The 18,803-nt window shown below is 38.6% G+C and overlaps 1 protein-coding gene across 1 annotated transcript in view; it reads left to right on the forward strand.

Moving 5' to 3' along the window:
* The window catches only part of LOC308347143 (ankyrin repeat domain-containing protein 26-like), a gene marked incomplete at both ends in the record, with an annotated part of 252,683 nt that overhangs the window by 217,063 nt on the left and 16,817 nt on the right, over positions 1 to 18,803 (forward strand). The window contains 4 exons of the mRNA XM_080810281.1: positions 5,895 to 5,923; positions 6,001 to 6,073; positions 11,330 to 11,412; positions 13,822 to 13,970. Coding sequence (XP_080666407.1) covers positions 5,895 to 5,923; positions 6,001 to 6,073; positions 11,330 to 11,412; positions 13,822 to 13,970 — 334 coding nt within the window. The remainder of the gene's footprint in view (positions 1 to 5,894; positions 5,924 to 6,000; positions 6,074 to 11,329; positions 11,413 to 13,821; positions 13,971 to 18,803) is intronic.

Consider the following 18,803-nt stretch of genomic DNA (forward strand, 5'->3'; position numbering starts at 1 on the left):
TTCCTGTCTGCAGAAACAACCCCCAAACCCACTTGTAATCTGAGCCAGGCATGAGGATTCAGCTTAGTACTAAGTGCATGAGTGTTTGTGGGCTTCTCTATGTACATGGAGCTAACTAGATGACCCTTTTGCTTTTTAGATTCTCCAGGAAAATACTCTCACCGGAAGGTAAAACTTACATTTTTATTTTGAGGCTTTAACTACAGATTGCATGTCTTAATCATATTGTTTCAATACCCATTCAGCCTGCTGTGGAGGGGAAAGGTTTTATTTCGAATCAACCCAGAGACATGGAGGAAATTCAAGCATCCCAATCAGGTAAATTTTACAATATAAACTGAACGGTGTAAAGAAGTCCACTAAAATATTTGAAATGCTCACAGTCTTCTTATTCTGAAGTCTTTTTATTTATTTATTTATTTATTTATTTAGTTAGTTAGTTAGTTATTTAATTTTGGGGGCAAGCTTCAGTGAAGGTTCTGACATAAATAAGGTAGATGTTATTGCTGAACAATATTTGAACAGAAGATATTTACAAGCCTAAGAACAAGAGCTTCTGAAACATGTAAGCTTTAGCTCAATTCTTTAAAAAGGAAGAGCAGACTGTTTGAAATGCCGGAAGGGTATCAGGGGCGCTTCCGGTACCAAAACCTGTAGGAGTCGGATACCAAAATTTCCCCCCTGTTACTGCTTTCCTCGCTGCTGGGAAGACATTAAGGACTGACGTGGTTGATGATGCAAAGCTATGTTCTAGTCAGCTATAAGAATGTGTGGCTGGATGGCATGTAAAATGGTGGTACTTCATAAATAGTATCATTGAGTGCCAAGTAAGAGTATTGGAAGGAGAAGAGAGCAGGGTCAGTTTGGGGGGGATTGAGGAAGCCTTAGCCGTGATAAAAAGTCTATTAGAAAGTTTGTGACTTTTAAGACTTTTCCAGTTTTGAAGAATTGATAGTGACGAACGTGAAGCTTGCTTCTAGAAGGTGAAGTTAAGGTGAAGGAATGTGGCAGCAGACTCAGTATGGACCAGAATTTCTCCAATTTTACTGAATCATCGGAGACCTTGTTAAAAATGCACATTGTGGGGGCGCCTGGGTGGCTCAGTGGGTTGAAGCCTCTGCCTTCGGCTCAGGTCGTGATCCCAGGGTCCTGGGATCGAGCCCCACATCAGGCTCTCTGCTCCGCAGGGAGCCTGCTTCCCCCTCTCTCTCTGCCTGTCGCTCTGCCTACTTGTGATCTCTCTCTGTCAAAGAGATAAATACAATCTTTCAAAAATAATGAACATTGTGAGCAGCAGGTCTGGGATCCTGCATTCTGACCTGTCAGGTGATGCAAATGTCAATGGTCCGTTGGTCATGTGCTCCATTGCAAGGGTGGAGACTTCCACGTAGAGACACCTGGAAAGGCCACTGGATACTTCAAGACACCACAGGATCAAGGAAAACGTTATTTTCTTTTTGTTTGTAAGCATGTTTTCGGCTAGACGGGAGAAAGGAGATGCAGAAAGAGAGGTTATAGATGTAAGATACTAGTGCTAACTAAAAAGGAAAGAAGTGGTGGAGATAATCCCTAATAAAAAGAGTGTAAACGCAAAACAATCAAGACTATAGATCCACAAATAGGTCTTTTTTTAGGATTTTTTTTTTCTTTATTTGTTTCAGGGAGCAAGATTGAGAGAGACAGAGAATGATCAGGGGGAGAGGCAAAGGCAGAGGGAGAGGTTCCTCAAACAGGCTCACTTCTGCGCCTGGAGCCTCCATGCGGGGTTCAGTCTGAAGACTCTGTCCTCGTGACCTGAGTCGAAATCAAGAGCCAGGTGCTCAATCCGCCGTTCCGTCCGGGTGCTCCCAGAAATTACTTTTTGAAGGGGCATAGCGAAGGGAACAAGGGAAAAGGGAAAGGCACGTTAGCTGAGAAGTCTTGGAGTTGAGAAGGAAACTCCAGAGAATTCACTTTAGATGGCTCGAGGGTATTTGCACTAGAACCACATATTCATCCTCCTCAGGTCTTTTGGACATCAAAGATACAGGTTACGTCGGTCTTCATTACTCAAGTGAGATACGGAAGCTATGGCTTTCTTTTTTTTTAAGATAGGTAATTTTTTGATACGAGAGCTGTTTCCAAAAACCCTTGAAAGACTGACATGATCTACCAATTCAAACTACGTTTGGAATCAAAAGAAATTATTGGGTTGGTTCCCTGAATGCTAAAATTGTTTTTATCAATAAGTATGACAGTGACCAAAGATTTTCAGTACCTAGGATTTCTGTGGCCATTCAATAGGTTTTGTTCCATATACATAGTCATATTTCCATATTTAAAGCTATTGTACATTATTTCCTAGATGTGTTTTATACACCTTCTTGTATAAGTGAATGAAGAAACTTTAAGGTGGCTAAACTAGTGGATACAGGAAATGTAGGCATACCGGTAGCCCACAAGGATATGGACAAAAATGAGTACTTTCAGTAACTGTGATCCCACAAGTGTATATCCAAGCTGATCAGTTCATACGGTTTTGTTTGATGAAAACTCAGTTATGCATTCAGTTGGCCTATCATCAGCACTGTGTACTCCTACAGGACAGGACAAATTGAAGAAGGTCATACATACTTAGAGTCCAATGGTATAAATGATTCTGCTGTGCTGCCTCAAGGATGTGGTGTAGCATTCTACCATGGGCTTTCACGTATGTCCACTCAGGGTCACGATTTGTTCCTCTCGTTAGAAATTGCTCTTCTGGCCAACCCACCTTCCTGTCTGCAGAAACAACCCCCAAACCCACTTGTAATCTGAGCCAGGCATGAGGATTCAGCTTAGTACTAAGTGCATGAGTGTTTGTGGGCTTCTCTATGTACATGGAGCTAACTAGATGACCCTTTTGCTTTTTAGATTCTCCAGGAAAATACTCTCACCGGAAGGTAAAACTTACATTTTTATTTTGAGGCTTTAACTACAGATTGCATGTCTTAATCATATTGTTTCAATACCCATTCAGCCTGCTGTGGAGGGGAAAGGTTTTATTTCGAATCAACCCAGAGACATGGAGGAAATTCAAGCATCCCAATCAGGTAAATTTTACAATATAAACTGAACGGTGTAAAGAAGTCCACTAAAATATTTGAAATGCTCACAGTCTTCTTATTCTGAAGTCTTTTTATTTATTTATTTAGTTAGTTAGTTAGTTATTTAATTTTGGGGGCAAGCTTCAGTGAAGGTTCTGACATAAATAAGGTAGATGTTATTGCTGAACAATATTTGAACAGAAGATATTTACAAGCCTAAGAACAAGAGCTTCTGAAACATGTAAGCTTTAGCTCAATTCTTTAAAAAGGAAGAGCAGACTGTTTGAAATGCCGGAAGGGTATCAGGGGCGCTTCCGGTACCAAAACCTGTAGGAGTCGGATACCAAAATTTCCCCCCTGTTACTGCTTTCCTCGCTGCTGGGAAGACATTAAGGACTGACGTGGTTGATGATGCAAAGCTATGTTCTAGTCAGCTATAAGAATGTGTGGCTGGATGGCATGTAAAATGGTGGTACTTCATAAATAGTATCATTGAGTGCCAAGTAAGAGTATTGGAAGGAGAAGAGAGCAGGGTCAGTTTGGGGGGGATTGAGGAAGCCTTAGCCGTGATAAAAAGTCTATTAGAAAGTTTGTGACTTTTAAGACTTTTCCAGTTTTGAAGAATTGATAGTGACGAACGTGAAGCTTGCTTCTAGAAGGTGAAGTTAAGGTGAAGGAATGTGGCAGCAGACTCAGTATGGACCAGAATTTCTCCAATTTTACTGAATCATCGGAGACCTTGTTAAAAATGCACATTGTGGGGGCGCCTGGGTGGCTCAGTGGGTTGAAGCCTCTGCCTTCGGCTCAGGTCGTGATCCCAGGGTCCTGGGATCGAGCCCCACATCAGGCTCTCTGCTCTGCGGGGAGCCTGCTTCCCCCCCCCCTCTCTGCCTTCCTCTCTGCCTACTTGTGATCTCTCTGTCAAAGAAAGAAAGAAAGAAAGAAAGAAAGAAAGAAAGAAAGAAAGAGAGAAAGAAAGAAAGAAAGAAAGAAATCTTTAAAAAAAAGAAATGCACATTGTGAGGGGCGCGTGGGTGGCTCAGTGCGTTAAGCCTCTGCCTTGGGCTCGGGCCATGACCTCAGGATCCTGGGATTGAGCCCCGCATCCGGCTCTCTGCTCCGCAGGGAGCCTGCTTCCCCCTCTCTCTCTGCCTGCCGCTCTGCCTACTTGTGATCTCTCTCTGTCAAAGAGATAAATACAATCTTTCAAAAATAATGAACATTGTGAGCAGCAGGTCTGGGATCCTGCATTCTGACCTGTCAGGTGATGCAAATGTCAATGGTCCGTTGGTCGTGTGCTCCATTGCAAGGGTGGAGACTTCCACGTAGAGACACCTGGAAAGGCCACTGGATACTTCAAGACACCACAGGATCAAGGAAAATGTTATTTTCTTTTTGTTTGTAAGCATGTTTTCGGCTAGACGGGAGAAAGGAGATGCAGAAAGAGAGGTTATAGATGTAAGATACTAGTGCTAACTAAAAAGGAAAGAAGTGGTGGAGATAATCCCTAATAAAAAGAGTGTAAACGCAAAACAATCAAGACTATAGATCCACAAATAGGTCTTTTTTTAGGATTTTTTTTTCTTTATTTGTTTCAGGGAGCAAGATTGAGAGAGACAGAGAATGATCAGGGGGAGGGGCAAAGGCAGAGGGAGAGGTTCCTCAAACAGGCTCACTTCTGCGCCTGGAGCCTCCATGCAGGGTTCAGTCTGAAGACTCTGTCCTCGTGACCTGAGTCGAAATCAAGAGCCAGGTGCTCAATCCGCCGTTCCGTCCGGGTGCTCCCAGAAATTACTTTTTGAAGGGGCATAGCGAAGGGAACAAGGGAAAAGGGAAAGGCACGTTAGCTGAGAAGTCTTGGAGTTGAGAAGGAAACTCCAGAGAATTCACTTTAGATGGCTCGAGGGTATTTGCACTAGAACCACATATTCATCCTCCTCAGGTCTTTTGGACATCAAAGATACAGGTTACGTCGGTCTTCATTACTCAAGTGAGATACGGAAGCTATGGCTTTCTTTTCTTTTAAGATAGGTAATTTTTTGATACGAGAGCTGTTTCCAAAAACCCTTGAAAGACTGACATGATCTACCAATTCAAACTACGTTTAGAATCAAAAGAAATTATTGGGTTGGTTCCCTGAATGCTAAAATTGTTTTTATCAATAAGTATGACAGTGACCAAAGATTTTCAGTACCTAGGATTTCTGTGGCCATTCAATAGGTTTTGTTCCATATACATAGTCATATTTCCATATTTAAAGCTATTGTACATTATTTCCTAGATGTGTTTTATACACCTTCTTGTATAAGTGAATGAAGAAACTTTAAGGTGGCTAAACTAGTGGATACAGGAAATGTAGGCATACCGGTAGCCCACAAGGATATGGACAAAAATGAGTACTTTCAGTAACTGTGATCCCACAAGTGTATATCCAAGCTGATCAGTTCATACGGTTTTGTTTGATGAAAACTCAGTTATGCATTCAGTTGGCCTATCATCAGCACTGTGTACTCCTACAGGACAGGACAAATTGAAGAAGGTCATACATACTTAGAGTCCAATGGTATAAATGATTCTGCTGTGCTGCCTCAAGGATGTGGTGTAGCATTCTACCATGGGCTTTCACGTATGTCCACTCAGGGTCACGATTTGTTCCTCTCGTTAGAAATTGCTCTTCTGGCCAACCCACCTTCCTGTCTGCAGAAACAACCCCCAAACCCACTTGTAATCTGAGCCAGGCATGAGGATTCAGCTTAGTACTAAGTGCATGAGTGTTTGTGGGCTTCTCTATGTACATGGAGCTAACTAGATGACCCTTTTGCTTTTTAGATTCTCCAGGAAAATACTCTCACCGGAAGGTAAAACTTACATTTTTATTTTGAGGCTTTAACTACAGATTGCATGTCTTAATCATATTGTTTCAATACCCATTCAGCCTGCTGTGGAGGGGAAAGGTTTTATTTCGAATCAACCCAGAGACATGGAGGAAATTCAAGCATCCCAATCAGGTAAATTTTACAATATAAACTGAACGGTGTAAAGAAGTCCACTAAAATATTTGAAATGCTCACAGTCTTCTTATTCTGAAGTCTTTTTATTTATTTATTTATTTAGTTAGTTAGTTAGTTATTTAATTTTGGGGGCAAGCTTCAGTGAAGGTTCTGACATAAATAAGGTAGATGTTATTGCTGAACAATATTTGAACAGAAGATATTTACAAGCCTAAGAACAAGAGCTTCTGAAACATGTAAGCTTTAGCTCAATTCTTTAAAAAGGAAGAGCAGACTGTTTGAAATGCCGGAAGGGTATCAGGGGCGCTTCCGGTACCAAAACCTGTAGGAGTCGGATACCAAAATTTCCCCCCTGTTACTGCTTTCCTCGCTGCTGGGAAGACATTAAGGACTGACGTGGTTGATGATGCAAAGCTATGTTCTAGTCAGCTATAAGAATGTGTGGCTGGATGGCATGTAAAATGGTGGTACTTCATAAATAGTATCATTGAGTGCCAAGTAAGAGTATTGGAAGGAGAAGAGAGCAGGGTCAGTTTTGGGGGGATTGAGGAAGCCTTAGCCGTGATAAAAAGTCTATTAGAAAGTTTGTGACTTTTAAGACTTTTCCAGTTTTGAAGAATTGATAGTGACGAACGTGAAGCTTGCTTCTAGAAGGTGAAGTTAAGGTGAAGGAATGTGGCAGCAGACTCAGTATGGACCAGAATTTCTCCAATTTTACTGAATCATCGGAGACCTTGTTAAAAATGCACATTGTGGGGGCGCCTGGGTGGCTCAGTGGGTTGAAGCCTCTGCCTTCGGCTCAGGTCGTGATCGAGCCCCACATCAGGCTCTCTGCTCTGCGGGGAGCCTGCTTCCCCCCCCCCCTCTCTGCCTTCCTCTCTGCCTACTTGTGATCTCTCTGTCAAAGAAAGAAAGAAAGAAAGAAAGAAAGAAAGAAAGAAAGAAAGAAAGAAAGAAATCTTTAAAAAAAAGAAATGCACATTGTGAGGGGCGCGTGGGTGGCTCAGTGGGTTAAGCCTCTGCCTTGGGCTCGGGCCATGACCTCAGGATCCTGGGATTGAGCCCCGCATCCGGCTCTCTGCTCCGCAGGGAGCCTGCTTCCCCCTCTCTCTCTGCCTGTCGCTCTGCCTACTTGTGATCTCTCTCTGTCAAAGAGATAAATACAATCTTTCAAAAATAATGAACATTGTGAGCAGCAGGTCTGGGATCCTGCATTCTGACCTGTCAGGTGATGCAAATGTCAATGGTCCGTTGGTCATGTGCTCCATTGCAAGGGTGGAGACTTCCACGTAGAGACACCTGGAAAGGCCACTGGATACTTCAAGACACCACAGGATCAAGGAAAACGTTATTTTCTTTTTGTTTGTAAGCATGTTTTCGGCTAGACGGGAGAAAGGAGATGCAGAAAGAGAGGTTATAGATGTAAGATACTAGTGCTAACTAAAAAGGAAAGAAGTGGTGGAGATAATCCCTAATAAAAAGAGTGTAAACGCAAAACAATCAAGACTATAGATCCACAAATAGGTCTTTTTTTAGGATTTTTTTTTCTTTATTTGTTTCAGGGAGCAAGATTGAGAGAGACAGAGAATGATCAGGGGGAGGGGCAAAGGCAGAGGGAGAGGTTCCTCAAACAGGCTCACTTCTGCGCCTGGAGCCTCCATGCAGGGTTCAGTCTGAAGACTCTGTCCTCGTGACCTGAGTCGAAATCAAGAGCCAGGTGCTCAATCCGCCGTTCCGTCCGGGTGCTCCCAGAAATTACTTTTTGAAGGGGCATAGCGAAGGGAACAAGGGAAAAGGGAAAGGCACGTTAGCTGAGAAGTCTTGGAGTTGAGAAGGAAACTCCAGAGAATTCACTTTAGATGGCTCGAGGGTATTTGCACTAGAACCACATATTCATCTTCCTCAGGTCTTTTGGACATCAAAGATACAGGTTACGTCGGTCTTCATTACTCAAGTGAGATACGGAAGCTATGGCTTTCTTTTTTTTTAAGATAGGTAATTTTTTGATACGAGAGCTGTTTCCAAAAACCCTGGAAAGACTGACATGATCTACCAAATCAAACTACTTTTGGAAACTATAGAATTACAGGATTGGTTCCCTAAATGTTAAAATTTTTATTATCAGTAAGTGTGACACTAATTCTGAAATACATATTTTTTTATTTTAATAAATAGAATTTTTAAAAAAATTTTAATAAACATATAATATATTTTTATCCCCAGGAGGTACTGGTCTGTGAATCACTAGGTTTACACATTTCACAGCAGTCATCATAGCACATACCCTCCCCAATGTCCATATCCCCCCTAGAATCTTTTTTAAAAAAGAATTAGGAGAAAGTAATTTCTTTTAGGCTGTTTTTAGCATTCACTTGAGAGTGGGTGGCAGTATTATATTTAGAAGTTTGTGCCCAGCTGGGGATACTAGGTAGAGGTCTAAAGATTACTTATTGAAAACAAAGTTTCTTAACTTTATTTTTATAGCTTTAAATTCACAAGTATTGGTCCAATTATATTCAATGTAACTAGAAAAAGCAGCTTCCCAAACCAAATATTAAAATATTTCCTATATTCTCTATGACTTTATTTTAGAGTTGGCTTTCCCAGCATTAATGGGAATCATTGAGAATTTACTATATAGTATCATCTTCTCAACTATGTATGCATAGTCTATGTTCTTGTGTTATTATTTTTATTTTATTTTTTTAGAGAGCAAGAAAGTGGGGAGGGAGGGAGGTAAGGCAGAAGGAGAGGGAAGGAGAGAACCCCAAGCAGCAGGCTTCACGCTTAGCACGGGGTCTGATGTGGGGCTGGATCTCACGACCCTGAGATCATGACCTGAGATGAAATCAACAGCCAGACACTTACTTCACTGAGCCACCCAGATGCCCCTTATTATTATTATTATTATTATTATTATTATGCCCCTTATTATTATTATTATTATCATGACCTGAGATGAAATCAACAGCCAGATGCTTACTTCACTGAGCCACCCATGTGCCCCTTATTATTATTATTATTATTATTATTATTATTTGAAGATTTTATTTATTTGAGAGAGATTGAGAGAAAAAGTGGGAGGAGGGGCAGAGGGAGAAGCAGACTCCCCACTGACCTGGGAGCCCGATGGAGGACTCCATCCCAGGATCCAGTCATGACCTGAGCTGAAAGCAGCCGCTTAACTGACTGAGCCACCCAGGCGCCCCCCTTCATTAATTTTGATGAATAGGTGGAATATTGGTTTTAAGGAGTACTACACCATTTAAAAATAACATTCTCCTGATATACTCAGTCTACTGATTAACCATATCTAATGTGTGCTCTACTTAATGTACCAGTTAACTAAGGGCCTTTCATCAGTCATATGATCAGGTCGGTACTAATAAATTGTACGGTATTTTTTTCACCCCTGTAGTTTTATGTTCTTTCTTTACTTGTAGAATTAACACTATAGTTTCAAAAGATTTTCAATTATCTCCTAGAGTAGTGAACGCAGACAATAAATTCAAAGTTACTTACCTATACATGTGACTTGTTCCTGTTACTTCCTCATGAGCTTGGTAGATCCAAGAAGCAGGACTTTTAAAACAAAGCACCCACAGGCTTCTGTAACATAGGAAGATATGGAACAGAAAAATTATAAAATAAATACATTCAACTTAAAACAGTTCATGTAGAATAATTCCCACTTGATGCCTTTTATAAAGTAACGAGCAAAATTGGTTGCTAGGGACCCAAGATTGTGTGTTTACTCATTTAATATAGATTTATTCTGTACTGGCCCTGATAATTTTATATCCTCAATATTTCTAGAACCATTCTGTCGGTTCAGGTGTGCTTCATCTTTATTTTGCATCAGTGCCTTCTCATTCATCTCCCATCTTTTATTACAATGCCCCTCAGATTCATCCCTCTCCACAGCATTTAGAGTGATGTGTCTCAAATGCAAATATGACTGTGAACCATTGTTGAAAATATGTTTGTGTCCAGGTATCTTAAAATTACATATAAGGCTTTCATAATTTTGAGTTCTGCTAAGCTCTCTAACCCTTTCTACTGTCTGCCCTTTTCTCTGGCATCTGAACTGCTTTTGATGTCTTCCTCTTTGATTCCTGTATTTTAGACAGATATTTACCCTGTTGTGTGTTTCTCTCCCTTGTCTTACTGCGGGCTTGTATACTCCCCCCATTTTCTGCCCTCTAACCCCTTTGACTCTGGCTGACCTCAGTGTTGCTGTCTCAGTTCAGGCATTATCTCTACAAAAACCATTCCTGACACCTTTTATCTACATGCTGCTTTAAACCTGGGTGCTTAGCACTTACTGGGAACTCAGTAAATAATTACTGAGTAGAATAAAGACTGTTTACACAGAGATGATTTAAGAGATTGTCCCATACAGGGGCCCCTGGGGGGCTCAGTCGGTTGAGTGTCCAACTCTTGATTTTGGCTCAGGTCAAGCCCCAAGTGGGGTTCAGTGCTGGGCGTGGAGCCTGGTCAAAATTCTCTCTCCCTCTTCTCCTTCCCCCCATCTCTCTCTTAAAAAAAGAGAAAGAGAGAGATTGTCCCATACAGTCTAGTAACAAAAGGAATATGTATACATAAAGAAGTAACTTACAGTTCAGGTGGTGAAGATGCACTAGAAAAATCTGTATGGTACTAACGTAGCCCCAAAGAAAGAGATCTATTTATCTAGGGAAGGGTAGCCTTAATCAAGGATGACTTTGTGTAGCAGTCTGTGTCCTAGAAGATGTGAAGAAATTTGTCAAGAAGTAGAGGAAAACATTTTAGGAATGTTTACATTCATCAGGGAAATACACCCATAGGAAGGTTGTACACTGATAAAGGCATAAAAAATACTAGTAATTTTGGAAACCATGAATAATGTAGTTGAAGCTTAGGGTGATGTTTAAGAGGTACTGTAACAAGGTAAAGAATAGTCTGTTGTGATTTTATATCTTTCTGCTGCATTTTAAAAATTTGTTTCTGATTGTTTTGTTCATTGGTGTTAGATGGGTGAATTTGTGAATGATTCTTTGAGATGTTTGTATGCCTTTAACCTAGTGACATTTAGTATTTCCCAAATGGTTTGTTGAAGTTTTTGATAATGAAAAGTATTTCTTAAAGTAAATATCCAGTTAAAGATTAAGTTTAATTTAAACTCTTAATTGATAAGATGTTGTTTTCTATTTTTATGAAGGTTATAGCTTTTATCTAACCAGTCTAATTTGTCCATTTTAATAAAATATATAGATTTTTCAGCAGAACTAGACTTAGAAATGACAACAGAAAAAGAGGAAGAAAGTCTTAATGAAAGTGAAAATAAACACCTGCAGGTATATACAAATTTAAATTTAAATTTCCAATTTTATATTGTTTTCCCTGCTTTAAGAATGTAACATAGCTCAAATGAAATTATCTTCTGAACAAAATGTATTGAAGTTGATCGATTATAATTTAGTATTTAGTTTTTGTAAAATTTTACAAGTTACCATATTTAAAATATTGTTAGAATTTATAGTAGCTTGTAGTTAAACTTCATCCTTGGAATTGGACCAAAAAAATCCTGAATATTGTTTGCTTCTTCCATTTTTGTAAGTTTTTACATGCTAAAAAGGTGACATCAAATACTGAACCATATGTTTAAGCAGTTGAAATTAAGAGCAGTATAACAATTATGACTACTGACTTAGATTCATGTAGAAGGAGTGGTTCTTAGTGGTTCTTAATGTGGAGTTCTCAGTGGTTCAAAATGTGCAGTTCTGTATTGTCAGTCACTAATGCCAAGATTAAAGATTTATTTTGCCTTGTGATCTCTGTGTAGTTGACTTCAGAGAGTAGGATCATAAAATGAACACAATTGCCTATTGTAGAATCAAACCTTCCAGGATGGGACCTTTGTATTTGGGTAATAAACAGGAACGTTTTCAGTTATTTCATTTCCATATAGGGAATCTGTAAATATTATTAACATTTTTCTTATCCACTCTCAGTGGACGTTACAATAGCTGGATACAGGCAGATAATTTATAGTGATGTATAACACTATCATAGTATATAATTTGAATTAAAATTTAGGAATTTATTTTTCTTTCTGATTGATGTTTATTGATTTTGGCTCCTAATAATAAGTTTGCCTATTCTCTAGTTATTAATCTTTAAAAAAATTCTCAAATGCACTATTGGGGTCACTGTTTAAGGTATGGTAAGATAAAATGGTTTTAGGTTTATAACATTGAAAATCATCTAATTCATTTTTTGGTAGATGTGACATGTAATGAATTGTTTAGTTTAAAAAAACTGACAAAGTTAAGTTTATGGATTTGTGTTTTTCTTCTGTCTCAGGCTAGGGCAAGTTATTTTCGCTTCTTAGTTACAATCCAGTGACTTGGGAGCAGCTTAACATAGATTAAGACATTTAACAGTTAAATTTTAATTATTTTCTAATTTTTTCTTTGTCCATACTTGATTACTTAAGGATAAAGTTATTTTACAAACATGTATGCCAACAGAAAGGACATCTGAAAATGAAACACAGCAATTTAACTTTCATATCTGTCAAAAATGGCTCAAGAACCAGGAATGAATAAGGAATGTGATAGAGAGGATGATAGATTTTTATATTCAGAACATCCCTCTGTTCAAAAGTGTGAGGACATGTGGACCAAACAAGACAAATTAGAGTGGAAAAATAAGTTAAAACTCATCACCAGAGAGTTAAAGCAGAAGTTTGGTGAAATTTGTGGAAAAAAAAAAATTACTGCTTATCCTAAGGAAGATTCACTACATGGTCACTTTAAAGAAGGAGCAAACTTAATGGAAATACCTTCTAATTTGACAAATGATAGACTTGATTGTGAGAAAAAAAGATGCATTTGCATCTTTGAACAGAAAGAGTCTAGACTTGAAAATGTCGTTCTTTCTCATTCATCCTCAGATCATAGTTGCCAGTCATCTTCTGATCTTTCCTTAAGTGAAAATAAATCAGCCTCTGAAAATGATAACAAATCAGACTTTGAGCATATTTTTAACAAAAATGAGAGTTTTGATAGTGACATAGAAAATAAAAAAGTAAGGAACCCAGGGGTTACGTTTGAAGGGAAAGAAGACCAGGAGTTTGACATGCAAATGGCAAAAGTATAAACCAAACTAGTTATTTTAAAGATTTTATTTACTTGTCAGAGAGAGAGTGAGAGAGAGAGAGAGAGAGACAGTGTGTGCACACAAGCAGGGGGAAGTCCTGGCAGAAGAAGCAGGCCTGAACTCTGTCCCAGGACTCTGGGATCATGACCTGAGCCCAAGGCAGATACTTAGCCAACAAGGTATCCACGTGTCCCAATTCCTCTCTTTTTATTGACACAGAAATGAAGCAGAATTTATAAAAATTGCAGTTACTTGTAATGATAAGCACAAAATATTTTTATCAATTAAAATTAGGACAAACTAAGAGTCAAATGATATAATTAATGAAAAAAGTTCTGGGATGCCTGGGTGGCTCAGTTGGTTAAGAGCCTGCCTTTGGCTTGGGTCATGATCCCAGGGTCCTGGGATGGGGTCCTGCATTGGGCTCCCTGCTCAGGAGGGAGCCTGCTTCTCCCATTGCTGGCACCTCCTCCTGCTTGTGCGCTCTCTCTCTCTGATGAATAAATAAATAAAATCTTTAAAACATGTATAATTAATGAAAAAAGTTCATTTTAATGAATAAATTAGTAACGATTATCCTTCTTATCAAACTTCCATTAAAGATTGAAGAAACGGAGAAGCACCAAAATGATGAAATGGCAGTATTAGAAAGTGTATATGCTTCTGCTGCTGCTGGACTAATGCATCAAAGAGGGAGTGGAAAAACTGATAACAACCTATGTCCTATTATGGAAAATGAAGAATCTGATGGGTAAGCCTATAGCAATGCTTAAATAGTAGGTAATTATTATTTTCCTATAAAACAAATTCTAGTTGGAGCTAACATTCATGATTAACAAATTTTATGTTTTTTAGTAAGGCTATTTCATCTTGGGTGCTAATCAGAAAAATTTAAATAATGAGATATCATTTTTTGCAATCATAGTGATAAATATTTTATTAAAAAATTAACAACCAAAGTTAGCAAATGTGAAGAAAAGGGCATTCTTATACACTGTTGTTAAATAAAATTGGTAAAGCCCTTCCGAAGGGTGATTTAGCAGTGTGTTTCAAAAATTTTAAATATTCTGACCTTTTATCCCAAGAACTTCATTGCTAGGACTAGATCCTATAGGAAAACATGACTTGTGTAAACACACACACACACACACACACACATTCTAAGGACATTTATTATACATTTATATATATATATAAAATATGACATATGTTAAGGATATTTATTATAGCATTATTTTCATATAAAAAGTTGGAGATAGTCTAAGTATCTGTCAATAGGGAAGTAAACTTTCACCCCTGTAAAACAATGTAGTACGCGACTGTTTGAAAAAATGAGTTTAGGTCTACAAGGTACTGATTGTTTAACAAAGTATATTTAAAGTTTTTGGTTTGATGTCATGTTTTATGCAAATTTTAGAATACTTTTATTTACTTATTTATTTTTCTACCCCAGCATTTCTTTTTCTTTTTTTTTTTTTAATTACGCTATGGTAGTCACCATACAGTACATCATTAGTTTTTGATGTAGTGTTCTGTGATTCGTTGTTTGTGTATAACACCCAGTGCTCCATGCAATACATGCCCTACTTAATACCCATCATTGGGCTCACTCAACTCCCCCACCCCATTCCCCTTTAAAACCCTCAGTTTGATTCCCAGAGTCCATAGTCTCTCATGGTTCATCTCCCCCTCTTATTTTCCCCCCTTCATTTTTCCCTTCCTTCTAATTCCTCCATGCTATTCCTTATGTTCCACAAATAAGTGAAACCATGTCATAATTGTCTTTCTCTGCTTGATTTATTTCACTCAGCATAATCTCCTTCAGTTCCATCACGTTGATGCAGATGTTGGTATTCATCCTTTTTGATGGCTGAGGAATATTCCATTGTATATATGGACCGTATCTTCTTTATCCATTCATCTGTTGAAGGTTACCTCTGCTCCTTCCACAGTTTGGCTATTGTAGACATTGCTGCTATGAACATTGGGATGCATATGGCCCTTCTTTTCACTACATCTGTATCTTTGGGGTAAATACCCAGTAATGCAATTGCTGGGTGTTAGGGTAGCTCTGTTTTAACTTTTTATATATATATATAAAATATATATTATATATACATATTTAGATTTTATATATATATGTAATATATAATATATATATATTTAGATTTTTATTTATTTATTTGACAGAGAGAGATCACAAGTAGGCAGAGAGGCAGGCAGAGAGAGAGAGGAGGAAGCAGGCTCCCTGCCGAGCAGGGAGCCCGATGCAAGACTCGATCCCAGGACCCTGAGATCATGACCTGAGCCGAAGGCAGAGGACCAACCCACTGAGCCACCCAGGCGCCCTGTTTTTAACTTTTTGAGGAACCTCCACACTATTTTCCAAAGCGACTGCACCAACTTGCATTCCCAACAGTGTAACAGGTTTCCCCCTTCTCACATTCTCTCCAACACTTGTTGTTTCCTGTCCTGTTAATTTTGGCCATTCTAACTGGTATAAGTTGGTATCTCAATGTAGTTTTGATTTGAATTTCCCTGATGGCTAATGATGATGAACATTTTTTCACGTGTCCGTTAGCCATTTGTATGTCTTCTTTGGAGAAGTGTCTGTTCATGTCTTCTGCTCATTTTTTAATATAATTTTTTATTTTTTATTAACATATAATGTATTATTAGCCCCAGGGGTACAGGTCTGTGAATCGCCAGGTTTACACACTTCATAGTATTCATTATAGCATATACCTTCCCCAATGTCCATAACCCAACCACTCTCTCCCTACCCCTCTCCCCCCAGCAACCATCACTTTGTTTTGTGAGATTAAGAGTCTCTTATGGTTTGTCTCCCTCCCGATCCCATCTTGTTTCATTTATTTCTTTCCTACCCCCCAAGTCCCCCATGTTGCCTCTCAACTTCCTCATATCAGGGAGATCATATGATCGTTGTCTTTCTCTGATTGACTTATTTCACTCAGCATAATACCCTCTAGTTCTATCCATGTCATCACAAATGGCAAGATTTCATTTCTTTTGATGGCTGCATACTATTCCATTATATATATATATATATACACACACACACACACACACACATATGTATATGTGTGTATATATATATATGTGTGTGTGTGTGTGTGTGTGTGTGTATATATATATATATATATACCCCGCATCATTTTTATCCATTCATCTGTTGATGGACATCGAGGTTCTTTCCATTGTTTGGCTATTGTGGACATTGCTGCTATAAACATTCAGGTGCCCATGCCCCTTCGGATCACTACATATGTATCTTTAGGGTAAATACCCCGTAGTGCGATCGCTGGGTCATAAGGTAGCTCTCTTTTCCACTTTTTTGAGGAATCTCCATGCTGCTTTCCAGAGTGGTTGCACCAGCTTGCATTCCCACCAACAGTGTAGGAGGGTTCCCCTCTCTTCGCATCCTCGCCAGGATTTGTCATTTCCTGACTTGTTAATTTTAGCCATTCTGACTGGTGTGAGGTGGTATCTCATTGTGGTTTTGATCTGTATTTCCCTGATGCTGAGTGATGTGGAGCACTTTTTCATGTGTCTGTTGTTCTGCACATTTTTTGACTTGATTATTTGTTTTTTGGGTGTGAAGTTTGGGAAGTACTTTATAGATCTTGGATACCAGCCTCTTGGATATAAAGTACTTTATAGATCTTGGATACCAGCCTTTTATCTGTAGTGTCAGTTGCGAATATCTTCTCCCATTCTGTGGGTTGTCTCTTTGTTTTGTTGACTGTTTCCTTTGCTGTGCAGAAGCTTTTTATCTTGAGGAAATCCCAAAAGTTCATTTTCACTTTTGTTTCCCTTGCCTTTGGAGACATGTTTTGAAAGAAGTTGCTGTGGCTGATGTCGAAGAGGTTACTACCTATGTGCTGCTCTAGGATTTTGATGGATTCCTGTCTCACATTGAGGTCTTTCATCCATTTAGAATTTATCTTTGTGTATGGTGTAGGAGAATGGTCGAGTTTTGTGAAAAATGGAATACTTTTAAAATCTGCTGTGTTGCAAAAGGAAGTTACCTGCTATACTGGCACTCTTATTACCAACAAAATTGCTAGTCATTAGGTTTTGGTTTTGGTTCCTAATGCATGAGTGCTCAAATGTTGGACCCTCAAATTGATCTGAGTATTACCAAGAGATTTCATATAGCAACTTGTCCCATGTTCTATACAAACATTTGATTTGATCCCTGTGCTATAAACCAAGATGTTGCTAATGCGTTGAATCTTCTTCTTAAGGTACCATGCACGCATGCTATTATCCTTCCTTTTTTAAAAAAATTAATTTATTTTATTTTTAATTTATTATTATTTTTTAAATAAACATATAATGTATTTTTATCCCCAGGAGTACATGTCTGTGAATTGCCAGGTTTACACACTTCACCGCACTCACCATAGCACATACCCTCCCCAATGTCCATAACCCCACCCCCCTCTCCCTCCCCCCACCCCAGCATATTATCCTTCCTTTTTAAAGAGAATCTATTTCTACATGCGCCTCACCAAAATTTTCAATAGTGACTTCATATTACAGAATTTATGAGAATTCAGTTTACAAAATAGGAATATTTTCTACATTCTAAACCCCTTGTACTTTCCTTACAGAATTTTAATATGACTAATGATTTTGGATAGTAGAAGATATCCTAGAGTTAGATGATTTTTATCAAGCATGAAATACTGCTGTTGGAACTTAGAGTTTTTCTGTGGTCTTTCTAAGCATGAGAAAAATGATAATCAGTTTATATAATATTATATATCTAGAAAATTTTTAAGGAGTCTTTTGCTTGTATAATTTCCTGAATTATTTAATGCTTTGGTTTGGCTTTTTAAAAAGATTTTATTTGTTTATATTAGAGAGAGAGTGGGGGGTGAGGTGCAGTGGTGGGGAGAGGGACAAGCGGGCTTGGCACTGAGAGCAGAGCCCTGTGCAGGGCTTGATCCCACAACCCTGAGATCATGGCCTGAGCCAAAACCAAGAGTCGAAGACTTAACCGGCTAAGCCACTCAGGCGTCCCCTTGGTCAGGCACATAAAAAAAAAATTAGTGCTACATGTATGCAATTTAAAAAATTTCAAAATATTACAAAAATACTACATCATCATTGTGTAAGGATTGAACTAAACAAGAAAATTGAGTCATCTGTGATCATTCCACTTTGCTATGAAATCTTTAAAAGAACCACGTACACTCAGTGATCCTTACTTCCCTCCCATTCGCTCTTGAATTCTCACTAGTAATTTTCACTCCCATTACTCCAAAATTGATTTTTCAAAGGTTACCACTGATTTTCATTTTAATAAATCTAGACATAATTTCTTAGATCTCTTTTTTTTTAACCTATCAGCAATATTTGACCCATTGGAAAACTCTCTTCTCCAAAATTCTGTCTTCATGTAGATTTCAGAATATCACTCACTCACCTGGTTTCCCCCTGCCTTTCTAGTCTGTACATCTCAGCCTGATTTGCTGCTTTCTCCTCATTCTCCTGATTCTCCTTCCAGGAATCAGTCCTTGATTTTCTTTCTCTTGACTTCTACTATCTTTTTTTT

This window comes from Martes martes (genome assembly GCF_963455335.1).
Source record: "Martes martes genome assembly, chromosome: 8".
NCBI classification, from domain to species: domain Eukaryota; kingdom Metazoa; phylum Chordata; class Mammalia; order Carnivora; family Mustelidae; genus Martes; species Martes martes.